At 45.3% G+C, this 14,711-nt stretch overlaps 2 protein-coding genes across 4 annotated transcripts in view; both read right to left on the bottom strand.

Moving 5' to 3' along the window:
• LOC141051076 (uncharacterized) overlaps window positions 1-14,711 on the bottom strand; it is a 188,466-nt gene that overhangs the window by 4,996 nt on the left and 168,759 nt on the right. The window contains exon 6 of one of the 3 annotated variants that reach the window (XM_073547934.1): window positions 729-734. The exons of the other annotated variants lie outside the window; for them this stretch is intronic. Coding sequence (XP_073404035.1) covers window positions 729-734 — 6 coding nt within the window. The remainder of the gene's footprint in view (window positions 1-728; window positions 735-14,711) is intronic. 3 annotated transcript variants of the gene reach the window in all.
• Window positions 1-14,711, bottom strand: part of LOC141051117 (gastrula zinc finger protein XlCGF66.1-like) — a 111,476-nt gene that overhangs the window by 94,197 nt on the left and 2,568 nt on the right. The window lies entirely within an intron of this gene.

Here is a 14,711-nt window from a genome sequence, read left to right as displayed (position 1 = left end):
TCACAGAGTTGTTTTAAAGACACTCCTTTGTTATTTTAGCTGTGTGCTTAGGGTCATTGTCTTGTTGTAAAGTGAACCTTCGTCCAAGTCTGAGGTTTAGAGCAATCTGGAAGAGGTTTTCATACAGGATATCTCTGTACTTGGTCGCATTCATATTTCCTTCAATTGCAACCAGTTGTCCTGTCCCTGCAGCTGAAAAACACCCCCATAGCATGATGCTGCCACCACGATTCACTGTTGGAATTGTATTGGGCAGGTGATGAGCAGTGCCTGATATTCTCCACACATACCGCTTAGAATTATCACCAAAAAGTTATATGTTCGTCTCATCAGACTAGAGAATCTTATTTTTCATAGTCTGGGAGTCCTTCATGTGTTTTTTAGCAAACTCTATGCGGGTTTTCATATGTCATGCACTGAGGAGAGACTTCTGTCGGGTCACTCTGCCATAAAGGCCCGACTAGTGGAGGGCTGCAGTGATAGTTGGCTTTGTGGAACATTCTCCCATCTCCCTACTGCATCTGTGGAGCTCAGCCACAGTGATCTTGGGGTTCTTCTTTACCTCTCTCACCAAGGCTCTTCTTCCACGATTACTCAGTATAGCTGGATGGCCAGGTCTAGGAAGACTTCTAGTTGTCACAAACTTCTTCCATTTAACGATTATGGAGGCCACTGTGCTCTTAGGAACCTTGAGTACTGCAGAAATTCTTTTGTAACCTTGGTCAGATCTGTGCCTTGCCACAATTCTGTCTCTGAGCTCCTTGGCCAGTTCCTTTGACCTCATGATTCTCATTTGGTCTGATATGTACTGTGAGGTCTTATAAAGACAGGTGTGTGCCTTTACAAATCAAGTCCTATCAGTTTAAAAACACAGCTGGACTCTAATGAAGTAGAACCATCTCAAGGAGGATCACAAGGAAATGGACAGCATGTGACTTAACTATGAGTGTCTGAGCAAAAAGTCTGAATACTTATGACCATGTGATATTTCATTTTGTCTTTTTTAATAAATTTGCAAAAATTTCTACATTTCTGGTTTTTTTTCAGTCAAGACGGGGTGCAGAGTATTAATGATAAAAAATGAACTTTTTTTGAATTTACCAAATGACTGCAATGAAACAAAGAGTGAAAAATATAACGGGAGAAGATATTACATCTACACATTCTATTATCCCTTTTTAGTATGAACTGCAACGCGAGTTAAATGTTTTATCAAAGCAGCTTCACACGAATTAGCCACAGATGTGATGCAAATACGAATGACACATAATTGCTGTAGATCAGCTCTTCACAAGCTGTGATGCACCATCAAGGACTCCAGACCAGAAATCACAGGTCCTTAAAGGGAATCCGTCAGCAGGTTTTTGCCGTGCAATCTGAGGAGCTGCATAATGAGGGGGGAGAGACCTGATTATAGGGATGCCTCACTTGCTCTGCAGCTTTCTGTAGTTTTAATACAATCAGTGTTTGATCAGCAATGCATTATCACTGCTGGACTGAGAGTCCTGTGCAAGGCAGTCCAGCTAATCTGTGTAACCCCCTTCCACCACCGATTGACAATGTGCAGTATACACAGGAAGCTGTTAAAGGGAATCTGTCACCCTATTTTCCCCGGCACCGACAACAGGGGCTTATCTACAGCATTCTGTAATGTTGTAGATAAGCCCCCAATATAACCTGAAAGATAAGAAAAAGGAGTTAGATTATACTCACCCAGGGGCGTTATGGGTCTGGTCCGGCGCCTCCCATCTTCTAACGGTGACGTCTTCTTCTTTGCTGCCTGTCGTGGCTCCTGCACAGGCGCACTGCTCTGCCCTGTTGAGGGCATCCTTCAGTGGGCCCTGGCGTCTAAGTGCCTCCGCGAGGGCGCAGGAGAGTTCCCCTCCTTGCGCCCAACTGGATGCCTGACGCCTGTGACTCGTGAAGGACCTTGTGGTGACAAGGCGCATGCGCCGCCTCATGTCGGATGATTGGTCAACTGATAACACGTGACCAGCATTGCTAAAGGTCCTGGTCTGCCATTCTTACCTCACTCCCCTTGAGAAAGCGACCAGAGTGGACGTGAAACGCGCATCGGGGGCTGTATAGCCTCTCTTTGGGTGTCCGTGCATATCTCCCGTGGTAAGCGCTTATTTGTGACAGGGCCATTCCCCCCCACCTGGGAGTCATTTTTTATGGTTACCACTATGTCCGACGCACCATCATTTTCCCTCAGCAGGGTTGCCACTGCATGTGGCTTACATTGTTGTTAACCCTGTGAGTATGGGTGTTTATGAATGGGTCTTTTACCCTCATCTATTGTATGTCCTACACATGCTTTTTTCTATTATGCTTTTTTGTACTCTATTTATATTGATTGTGAAGTAATAAAACAATTACAGTTTGTTCCATATATATTTGGACAGAGACAACATTTTTCTGAGGGGAGCCGCCGTCCGTCAGTGGCCGATCGCCCCCACCAGTCGGTGTGGGGGGGGGGGTCGAATCTCAGTCTCCAGCCATGGCAGATGCTATTGCAGCATCGGCCATGGCTGGATTGTAATATTTCACCAAATTTCATTGGTGAAATATTACAAATCGCTCTGATTGGCTGTTTCACTTTTAACAGCCAATCACAGCGATCGTAGGCACGTGTGGGCTAAGCCACCCCCCTGGAGTTAACTATAAAGGGTCCTCTGTGTGCGGGTCAGGTGACCTTCCAGTGACCCCAGTCACCCGACCCGCAGGGGGGCAATCAATTCATGATGCTTACGTGGCATCAAAGGTCGGGAAGGGGTTAAGGATTCTTATAATTTACAGCGATGCGGCACAGCCATGGGCGCGGCCTGTGTGCCCTCGTATGCAAATCTCTTCCGGGGGCACTGGGAGAGATTTGTCATTGGTGACGGGGGTGTGCCAGCCGCCTCCCATGTGCTGTGCTGGCATCGCTATATTGATTATGTTTTATTTTTGTGGAATGGGACGGTGCAGCAGCTCGGGGAGTTCATGGCATGCTTGAATGTGAATGAGTATAACATCAAATTGACCTATAAGTCTGACCCTAATTTTATTGACTTTCTGGACGTCTCTCTGTCTCTTGATACTCATTGGTACATCCAGACAGACGTTTACAGAAAACCAAGATCTGTAAACTCACTCTTGCATGCACATTCCTCGCATAATTCATCCACCATCAGGGCCGTCCCGGTCAGCTAGTTCCTCAGGATGAGGCGGATTTGTTCCACCAGTGATAGTTTTGAGAGGCGGGCCCTGGATCTCAGGGAACGTTTTTGCGACCGTGAATACAGTAACAGGTGTATAGGGAGGGCTTACGTACGTGCCAGAAATACATCCAGGAATGATTTACTCTACCCTAGGGCTGACTTGGGCAGGAGAGGAAGAAATAAGAATGAGACTATTTGTTTCATTTCCACCTTCAACCATGAGTGGGAGCACATGAGGGAAAAATGATAATTACTTACCGGTAATTTGATTTTCCAGAGCCATGACAGCACCGCAGACATGAGAGATGGTATCCGCCCCCAGGAAACATGAAACCTGTAGCAGAGATAAGAAGGGGGCGGCACCTCTCTCCTCGGTTTGTTTCAGAGTATGCAAAGGTAACCGCCTTATTAGTTTACATACATGTTATATAACAATGTCACTAATATCCACCTTCTTTTTTCCTTTTTTTCCCCATATATCTATAGATAGATATATATATATATAGTTATATAGAGATATGTCATATATATTATCTCTCTCTCTTTTCACATAAATTTACATATCCACATACAACTTTAAATTTTCTGGTGCACCGCACAACCATCACCAAGATAGGGCGGGAACAATGCGGTGCTGTCATGGCTCTGGAAAATCAAATTACCGGTAAGTAATTATCATTTTTTCCCTTCCCCATGACAGCACCGCAGACATGAGAGGAAAGATAGAATAGACTCCTAGGGTGGGACAACAGCAAACAACACTTTTCTCCCAAAGGCCAGATTTGAGGGCCCTAGGTCTAGTCTATAGTGTCGGAAGAAAGTGGATGGTGAGGATCATACTGCTGTCTTACAAATCTGTTCAACAGAAGCATCTGCCCTTTCAGCCCAGGACGTGGCTATGGCTCTCGTAGAGTGAGCTGTTACACCCAGTGGGGGAGTCTGACCTGAGGAAGAGTAAGCCAGTGCAATACCCATATGTAGCCATCGTGCAATCGTTGACTTTGAAGCTTTCTTACCCCTGTTTGTCCCCTGGAAGGAAACAAAAAGGGCTGATGACTGTCGCCATGACTTAAGGGGGTTTTACACTAAGCGATATCGCTAGCAATATCGCTAAAATGTCACTGGTTTTGTGACGTTATAGCGATATTGCTAGCGATATCGCTATGTGTGATACTTACCAGCGACCGGCTCCCCCGCTGTCCATCGCTGATCGCGCGAGAATGTCCGGCTCCATTTCTCGTCGGGCGCTTCCTGCTGAGACTTCCTGCTGTGACGACGAGCGACGCTGGACGCGGGCGGGAGGACGTCAGGATCGCTGTGTGTGAATGGTAAGTATCGTGCGCTGCGTCGCTGTGAGATCTTTCTGTATGAAAGCTCACTAGCGATCATTTAGCGATGCACCAGCGATCCTGACCGGGTGGGATCGCTGGTCGGATCTCTGGTGCATCGCTAAATGTAAAAGGGCCTTTAGAGGCTTCTATATATTGAAGCAGGCAACGTCTGACATGTAGGCAATGGAAGGTTTTCTCTCCCTGGGATTTAGGGTTTGGACAAAACGAGGGCAAAATTATCTCCTGCTCCCTGTGAAATTTGGAATTAACCTTCGGTAGGAAGGCCGGATCAGTTTTTAGGATCACTCTATCATCCAAAAAGGTGGTATATGGGGGATTTACAGATATAGCCTGCAGCTCGCAGACACGTCGAGTGGAAGTCAGGGCCACCAGGAGTACTGTTTTTAAAGTTAGCGCCTTTACTGAGATGGACGCAATAGGCTCAAATGGACACGATGTCAGTGCCCTTAACACTAAATTTAGATCCCAGGGAGCTACCTTAGTTGGTAATTTTGAGGGCCTGGATGTAAAGGAGGCCCGAATGAACCTATAGATCCATGGGTGGTCAGCGAATTTTTGATCAAACAACGCACCCAGGGCAGATACCTGCACCTTTAAGGTGCTTGTGGACAGTCCTTTTTCTAGTCCTTTCTGGAGGAATTTTAGGATCTCTTTTATTGGTACTTTCTGGGCTGTCCCAGCCCATTGTCGGCCCGTGAACTGTAAGAATTTTTCCCAAATTTTTTGGTATTTACGTGAAGTTACCTCCTTCCTGCTAGCGAGCAGGGTAGTTACTAACGGAACTGAGAAACCCTTTGCTAGAAGGCGTCACCTCTCAAGTTCCATGCAGTGAGGTGCAGCCTGTGAACTCTGGGATTTTCTACTGGGCCCTGGTATAGCAGGTTTGGGGTATCTGGGAGAATCCATGGGTCCGAGATAGACATGCGTCTGAGCCATGTGAACCATGCCGTTTTCGGCCAGAAGGGCGCTACCAGGATTACTGGAGCTTTGTCTTGTCGGATCTTTTTTAAGACTACTGGAATCAATGGAAACGGGGGGGTGGAGAAACGCATAGGCCAGACAAAATTTCCAGCGGTGTAGTAGCGAATCCACCCCTTCTGGCCGTTCTCTTGGATTTAGGGAGTAGAACCAGTTCACTTTTCGATTTTCTCTTGTCGCAAACAGGTCTACCTCCGGTGTGCCCCAGGCAGCGCAGATTTCCCCAAATATCGTTTGATTTAGGGACCATTCTCCTTGGTGTAATACATGACGGCTTAAATAATCGTCCAGATAATTGTCTGCCCCCTTTAAATGTGTACCCGACAAGGACAGAAGATTGTTTTCCGCCCACGCGAATAATTCCCTGGCCTCTGCCATAAGGGTTGCCGACCTTGTACCCCCTTGTCTGTTTATGTATGCTATGACCGTGTTGTTGTCGGATAATATTCTGACATGCCTCCCTTGAACTTCTTCTTTTACTAGGAGAAGGGCTCGCCTTACAGCCGCCAGTTCTTTTAGATTTGATGCGTCCCTCACTACGGGTTCCCACTGGCCCTGTAGGGTTCGTTTCTCTATGTGTGCTCCCCAACCACTCAGACTTGCGTCCGTGGTTAGTACCACAGTGTTTTGAGTAGTCCAGGGCACTGATCTGTTTAAATTTTCGGTGCTCAGCCACCATTTTAAGGACTCCTGCACCTGAGGCGAGAGAATGATCTCCCGATTTAATTTGTAAGGCCCTCTCCCCTGCTCGGATAGGATCTGCCACTGTAGTTCTCTCGTGTGGGCTTGTGCCCACCGGACCGCTGGGATTGTTGCTGTCAAAGTGCCCAGGAGCAACATTGCCTCTCTTAATGATATGGCTCGACCGGATTGTATCCGTTTTATTTTTTGTTGGATAGCCCTGACTTTCCTTTCTGGAAGAATGCTTTGCTGCTTTAATGAGTCCAACTGAATTCCAAGGAATTCTTGTGACTGAACTGGAGTTAATCTGGACTTTTTTAAATTGATCATCCAGCCTAACCTGGTCAATATTTTCAGAACCTCCGTGACTGCATTCTCACAACTTTGCTTGCTGTTTGCTATGACGAGGAAATCGTCTAAATAGAGTACCAACAGAATGTTTTCCCTTCTTATAAAAGGACGCTACTTCCCCGATGATTTTCGTAAATATACGAGGGGCTACTGATACCCTGAAGGGTAGGCACTGATACTGGAGATGAGTGGGGACTTGAGCGATCTCTACTACCAATCTTAGATATTGCTGATGTTCCTCCCATATTGGTAAATGGTAATAGGCGTCTGTAAGATCTATTACTGCCATGTAGCAGCCCGGGTCACGTAGTTTCACTGCTGATCCCAAGGTCTCCATTTTGAATTTTTCTGTTCTGATGTATAGGTTCAGGGCTTTGAGATTGAATATTGTTCTTATTGACCCATCTGGTTTTGGCGTGAGGAACAGAGTGCTGTAAAACCCCTTCCCTACTTGATGATATGGTACTTTTATTAGTACCTCTTTTTGTATGAGGAGTTGAATCTCCTTTTCCAGCGTGGCCTGATTCTTTTTGGCTACCCAGGTCACTTTTACTCGTTGAGGTGGAAGGCTTAGAAAACTTAGTCATAGGCCCCGGCTAACAGGTCGGTTACCCACTTTGAGGCGGGCAATGCTACCCATTGATGGACAAAGAACCGAAGCCTTCCCCCAACTGCCCTGGCGTCATTGCTTAGTATCGGGTCTCGGGGTGGTTTTACTAAAGAGGAATCCTTTCTCTTTCCTTTCTCTCCAGGGTCTGCCCCGCGTGGCTCTATCGTCTGGCCACCCTCGGCTCCCTCTATTCCCTGCTCCACGAAAGGACGAGCGAGCTTCAGTCCACCGTCGCCTAGGGAAGGGGGGTGGAAACAGTTTCTTCTTATCTGATGCTTTTTTTAAAATTTCGTCCAATGCTTTCCCAAACAGGTAATGACCCTCACAAGGGACGGCGCAGAGTTTGACTTTTGATTAGAAGTCTGCTGACCAGTTTTTTAACCAAAGTGCTCTGCGGCCTGAATTCGAAAGGGCGCATGCACGGGCGGCACCTCGGACGGAATCTACGGTGGCATCAGCCAGGAATCCCGCTGCCTTCTGTAGGGAAGGTATTGCTTCCAGCAGTGTCTCCCTTGGGCATTTATTTTTTATTTGCTCACTTAATTCGTCCAACCACTTGACCATGGCACGTGCTGTACAAGTGGCGGCTACCCCTGGTTCAAACGACCAAGCCGATGTCTCCCAAGCAGATTTTAGAAATGCATCAGCTTTCTTGTCAAGGGGATCTTTTAAGGCGCCCATGCCCTCAAATGGCAATGCTATCCCCCTGGAGGTACTAGCAATGGCAGCATCTAGTCTGGGAGCTTTTTCCCCATTTATCACATACCTCCTCATCAAACGGGTATTTACATTTGAGCGCCTGCAGTATGGACATCTTTTTGTTGGGTTTTTTCCATTCCCTCTTAATTAGATTTAACAGGTTATCATGAAAGGGAAAAACCTTTCGTTTTTTTCCCTCAAGATTACTAAACATAGCATCTTGAATTGACTTTGGCTCTTTAGGTATTTCAAGTCCCATTGTGGACCTTACAAGTTTTAGTAATTTCCCAATGTCCTCGGATAGAAAATAAGGACGACCCTTTTCCTCGTCCGAGGAGTGTAGGTCTGAGTCCGAGGGCCTTATCTCTCCTTGTTCTTCCTCAGACTCTATGTCGGTAGTTATTTCTGTAGGAGGAAGAGGAGGAGGTGCGGGTGAAGCTGGGGTTACGTCGGAGCTAAGTGTAGTCTGCTCCTTCAACTCATCTTTGACTGTTGTCTTAACTTGATCCCGGATCATAGTTTTAATGCTCTGGAGTAGGGATGGTGACTCTTCAGCCACTGTCTTTTTAATGCATGAGCGACAGAGTCGCTTCTCATAAGTTTTGGCTAGGGCCTATTTGCATTATTCTTTTGCTTTGATGTGGCCTTTTCCTAAGAGAGACATGACATAGGGTAGTCGTTAGTATAATGTGTTGCCTTACAAAGGCACTCACCCGGACCCTCTGGGTACCCCCGTAGCCTGTGATTTTTCCTCCTGTGCGTGCATCTCGCCTTCAGGATCCATCTGAAGCCTTTTGCCGCCTGGCTGCTGGTCTGGCTCTGCTGCCCCCGGAGCTTACTACGCAGCCTCTCAGGGATCGGTGGCACCTCGTGCATTACTTCTTTTTTATGGAGGAGCGGTGCGCGCCTCAGGGACCGCTCCCTCCCGGAAGTGCCCAGTGCACCGCTCCCCCGGCGGGCGACGTCACTTCCCTTGCGACCCGGACGTCGGCTTCACTCAGTCGGCGCCAGTGTCATGGTGGCCACGCCTCCCCTGGCCCAGCCTCCCACAGGAGCGGCCGCAGGGGAGTCTCGCGAGGAGGAGCACCACTGCAGCGCCCACCGAGCCGGGCTGACACTCCTTGAAAAAGCCACGGTAGGCGAAACATACGTTGGAGGGAGCTGGAGGCACACTGAGCCACTGATTACGGGTATCTATGATTCAGTTATATTTTTTAAGCACTTTAATTGGCTAGTTTTAGCCTGTTTACATTGTGCACTTTATTTTTTGGTACTATATTCATATGATTACTCTGTTGATGTGGCCAATGTGTTTATTATGCATCAATCTCCTTGATACATTTTAATATTTTTTATGGTATTATATCATGTCCATTTGTTCTGTTCTCTTTTTTGTATTACTAAATAAAATTATTTGAGTCTTTGTATGTCTGGACTCATTGGTGTATTCATTTTTTGAGAAGGTTATTATGTTAATTATAAATATCCTAATATGTCATAGAGTTATTGAGTGATTGTTTGTCACTTAGTTGTTGGCTTACTTAGCGTTACTAAAGGTCCTGGTCTGCCATTCTTACCTCACTCCCCTTGAGAAAGTGATCAGAGTGGACGCGAAATGCACGTCGGGGGCTGTATATCCTATCTTTGGGTGTCCGTGCATATCTCCCGTGGTAAGGGCTTATTTGTGACAGGGCCATTCCCCCCACCTGGGAGTCATTTTTTATGGTTACCACTATGTCCTCCGGCGCACCATCACTTTCCCTCAGCAGGGTTGCCATTGCATGTGGCTTACATTTTTGTTAACCCTGTGAGTATGGGTGTTTATGCATGGGTCTTTTACCCTCACCTATTGTATGTCCTACACATGCTTTTTGCTATTATGCTTTTTTGTACTCTATTTATATTGATTGTGAAGTAATGGAATAATTATATAACTTTTACAACATTGTAATCCGTTACTCCGTTTGTTCTCCTTTTTAAGAATAAGGCTAAGTACCCACGTACGCAGAAAATTCCTGACTAAAAACCGGACTCCTTCCCAGGAAAAACGAGTTTTTTTGCACGCGTTTTTTATGCGTTTTTTCCCGGAGCATAAAATATAGCTGGAAATGCGTTTTTTACTGCAAAATTAATGAACATGCTGCGTTTTTTACCGCGATGCATTTTTTATTTTGCAGAAAAAAAACGCATCATGTGCACAAAAATTGCAGAATGCATTATAAGAATGCGATGCTTAATGTATGCGTTTTTTAAGCGTTTTTGCATGGAAAAAACAATTAAAAAACGCTTAAGTCGCACACAGCCTAAAAGAGACTGGTCTCTTAAGCCCCGTTACACATAACGATGTCCCAGCGATCCCACCAACGATCTGACATGATGGGATCGCTGGGACATCGTTAGGCTGATCGCTGGTGAGCTGTCACAAGACAGCCCCTCCAGCAATCAGGACCAGCGACGCTGGATGCTGGTTTGTAATGTAAACATCGGGTATCCAGGAGCCGCCGACGTCATGACAGAGGACGGGCGACGGTAACCAAGAATACATAGTACAGCCGGCACAGGCGCCAGGATTTGAAAATAAAGATTTGGAGGCGGAGACACAATGCAGGAATACATGACTGACGTATGTGAGGCGTCTCTGTCAGATGGGGAAAGATCTGCCCCCCTGACAAATATCAGGTATGTCTGACCAATTTTAAAAATGATTATTTCTGCGGTGCAAGGTACCCTAAATAAAAGAGCCACCTTGACAGAATGCAGCATTAGTGCTGCACAAGGTGGCTCTTTTACTTAAAAATGCCTGCGGGGGGTGACAGGTTCCCTTTAAACAGCTCTGTTGAAATGAAAGATGCTTCGTGATTGGTTGGTGATACACACATACATATATATATATATATAGTGTTGGTATATACTGTATATGTATTTGTTTCTTTTTTGATTGTTTTTAACATATCAAATCCTGAAAATAGGCGAATTACTCTAGGCATTTAGTAATGTAGCTGATTAGATATATGAGATCTGTGTTGTACAGACCATCTGTGAACTGGTGGACTTATAAGTCTGCCGTGGTTGTACAACTGTTACACACCAAGACTAAGAACACTACAGCTTTCGAAACGTGCTGCTTTTTACGGAGCGACTAACCCCACATTTTGCCAAGTATATATACCTGTTTTCCATTTTAATGGACTACACATAAAGATCTAGTTTATATATTCATTTGAATGGGACACGTGAACCACTGCAGATTGTACACAAGTCTCAAGAGGTGTGTGGGTCATTACTAGAGATGGGCAGACCCCTGGATGTTGGGTCCGGCCGAAAAGTTTTAAAAAATTCGGGTTCGGATATCAGAACAGTGTCCAGACCCGAACCCAAACATGGACCCCATTCACTTGAATGGGGGAGCAGAACATCCAGTGTTTGCCACGCTGTCATGTGCACGATAGCGCGGCAAATACCCTTCAGCCTAAAAATAGCAGCCTGCAGCTGCCCAGAAAAGGCACATTAGATGCGCCAATTCTGGAGCTTTGCCCAGCTCTTCCCACTTGACCTCTAGCAGTGGCAAGTGGGGTTTATATTTGTGGGGTTGATGTCATCTTTGTATTGTCCGGTGACATCAAGCCCACGGATTACTAATGGAGAGGCGTCTATAAGGCCTGTTTCACACTTCCGTTTTTTCAAATCCGTCAAAATCCGTTGTTTTCCGTAAAAAAACGGATCCGCCATTTTTTGCAGGATCCGTTTTTTTGTCCAATAGACTTCCATTACGGTTACCGCGGATCCGTCAAAAAAAACGGAAACGGATCCGTTTGGCGGACACAAAAACGGAAGTGTGAAACAGGCCTAAGCCATCTAATATCTCTAGTCATTACATCATTGGTGCTGTTCACTACTGATGTGGAAGTGAACAACTGTGACATCACTGGATAACTCCTTTGAGGTCCCATACACATTAGATTATGGTTGTCTGAATCCGCTTAGCAAATATGTATGAGAAACTCCTCTCAGATATTATAGGCCAGTGATGGTGAACCTTTTAGAGACCCAGTGCACAAACTGCAATCCAAAACCCACTTACTTTTTGCAAAGTGCCCTGAATACTGAGGGTTTAGATTAGAAAGACAACTTGAACATTAGCGCGCTATAGAGCCAATATCAAAGAACTTAAGATACTAGCTACCGATTGTAGTGAAGGTCTGTTCTTGAGAATGGAGAGGATTTTTAATCAAAAGTAAAATTGCAAAGTTTTTTTACAACCTCTTTGCAATTGTAACTCTTTATAATAATGAGAACAAATCCTTTAAGGCAGGGATATCAAACTCAAATACACAGAGGGCCAACGTGAAAAGCTTCCAGAAAGTTGCAGGCCAACCTAGATATTTGTTAAAAAAATGTCTACAATTGAGGAAGTTTTTCCTTATCAAATAAAATGATTAACTTTTAGAATTATATATGTTTTGAAACAGCAGTAAAAAGCATATGGCCCAATGGCCTAATTTACATATGTAATAACAAAGGATAAAAAAACCTAGAATAAAACAAAAAGTATGATGCAAACAAAAGTGCTCTCAAACTCAGTATGATACCCCACAGTGAACTCCTCCACACGCATAGTATGATGACCCTACTGTACCCCCCTTCCTCAGTTCCCCAACAAAGAATGGTGACCCCATCAGAGTATGATTCTCTGTGATCACCACACTGCGCTCCATACAGTATAACGGGCACTTAAAGTCCTCCATACAGTGCAGTGGCTCCACATAGATCTTCATAAAGTATAATGGCTGCACATAGTCCTCCATACAGTGTAATGGCCCCTACATAGTCCTGGAAAAAGTGTAATGGGCCCTACACAATGCTGCATACTATAAAATGGCCCCACATAGTGCTCCATACTGTATAATGGCACCACATAATGCTCCATACTGTGTAGTGGCCTCACACAATGCTCCTCCATACTGTATAATGGCCCCACATAGTGCTCCATACTGTATAATGGCACCACACGATGCTCCATACTGTATAATGGCCCCAGGTAATACTCCATACTGTATAATGGCCCCACATAGTGCTCCATACTGTATAATGGCCCCACATAGTGCTCCATACTGTATAATGGCCCCACATAGTGCTCCATACTGTATAATGGCACCACACAATGCTCCATACTGTATAATGGCACCACACAATGCTCCATACTGTATAATGGCACCACATAGTGCTCCATACTGTATAATGGCACCACACGATGCTCCATACTGTATAATGGCCCCAGGTAATACTCCATACTGAATAATGGCCCCACATAGTGTTTCATACTGTATAATGTTCTCACATAGTGCTCCATACAGTATAATGGCGTCACATTAAAAAAATAAAATAAATACCATATGTACTCGTGTATAAGCTGAGGCACCTAATTTTGACACAAAAACCTGGGAAAACGTGTTGACTCGAGTATAAGCTGGGTATGCATTGTCCCCAATCCCTATTCTGTTATGCATGGCTACTTATCCCCATCATTGTCTGCATGGCTGCTTATTGCCATCCTTGTATGCATGGTTCCTCATCCCCATCCTTGTCTGCATGGCTCCTTATCCCCATCCTTGTCTGCATGGCTCCTTATCCCCATCCTTTGTTTGTATGGCTCCTTATCCCCATCCTTTGTTTGTATGGCTCCTTATCCCCATCCTTGTCTGCATGGCTCCTTATTCCCATCCTTGTCTGCATGGCTCGTTATCCTCATCTTCTCTGAATGGCTCTTTAGCCCCATCCTTTTCTCCATAGCTCCTTATCCCCATCCTTTTCTCCATAGCTCCTTATCCCCATCCTTGTATGCATGGCTCCTTATCCCCATCCTTGTATGCATGGCTCCTTATCCCCATCCTTGTATGCATGGCTCCTTATCCCCATCCTTGTATGCATGGCTCCTTATCCCCATCCTTGTATTCATGGCTCTTCATCTCTGTCCTGGTATGCATGGCTCCTTATCCCCATCCTTGTCTGCATGGCTCCTTATCCCTATTCTTGTTTGCATGGCTTTTCATCCTTATCCTTATATGCATGGCTCCTTATCCCTATTCTTGTTTGCATGGCTTTTCATCCTTATCCTTGTCTGCATGGCACCTTATCCCTATCCTAGCATGCATGGTTCCAAATCCGTATCCTTGTCTGCATTTCTCCTTATTAGTGATGAGCGAATATACTCGTTCGGGTTTCCCCGAGCATGCTCGGGTGGCCTCTGAGTATTTGGAAGTGCTCAAAGATTTAGGCTAAGTTCACACGTACCGGAAGTTTCTATTGCTGCAGCTACATGATTTGCGGCTACTTGACAGCCTAAATACATATGGGGAATGCCTGTTTGTTAGGGAATCCGCACATGTATTTAGGCTGTCAAGTAGCCGCAAATAATTTCACAGAAAAATACCTTTACAAAAACCTTTAAAATTCTCCAAATGTTATTATACCATGTTAAAATCCCTCTAACCAAACACTATATGAATATTGCATCATACCACCACTAAAAAGAGATAAAACACCATAGGGGGGGTGCCTGCCCTTACACTGACCTACTTGCCACTACCTACCAGTGGAGGTTGGAGCCCTATAACCTGTGCCTTGGCCCCCGCTCCTCGGCGGCTCTCCCTGCTCACCCTATAGGACCCTTTTGGTGACGGGTGTGAATAAGGTATGAACAAGTAGGTGAGAAAGTATAAGAGGTCTTTCACATGGATGGAATCAAATACATCAATGTTGATTTCTTTAGTAGTTCTTGATGCTAGACCTATATAGCCTTGTTTCTGCACAATTCTTCTTTGTCTTGAGATTCTACAC

Source organism: Dendrobates tinctorius, unplaced genomic scaffold, assembly GCF_039654945.1.
Source record: "Dendrobates tinctorius isolate UK_male_01 unplaced genomic scaffold, ASM3965494v1 ptg000155l, whole genome shotgun sequence".
NCBI lineage: Eukaryota > Metazoa > Chordata > Amphibia > Anura > Dendrobatidae > Dendrobates > Dendrobates tinctorius.
Note: the sequence above shows the minus strand (reverse complement) of the source record. Positions and strands in the feature narration are given on the sequence as shown.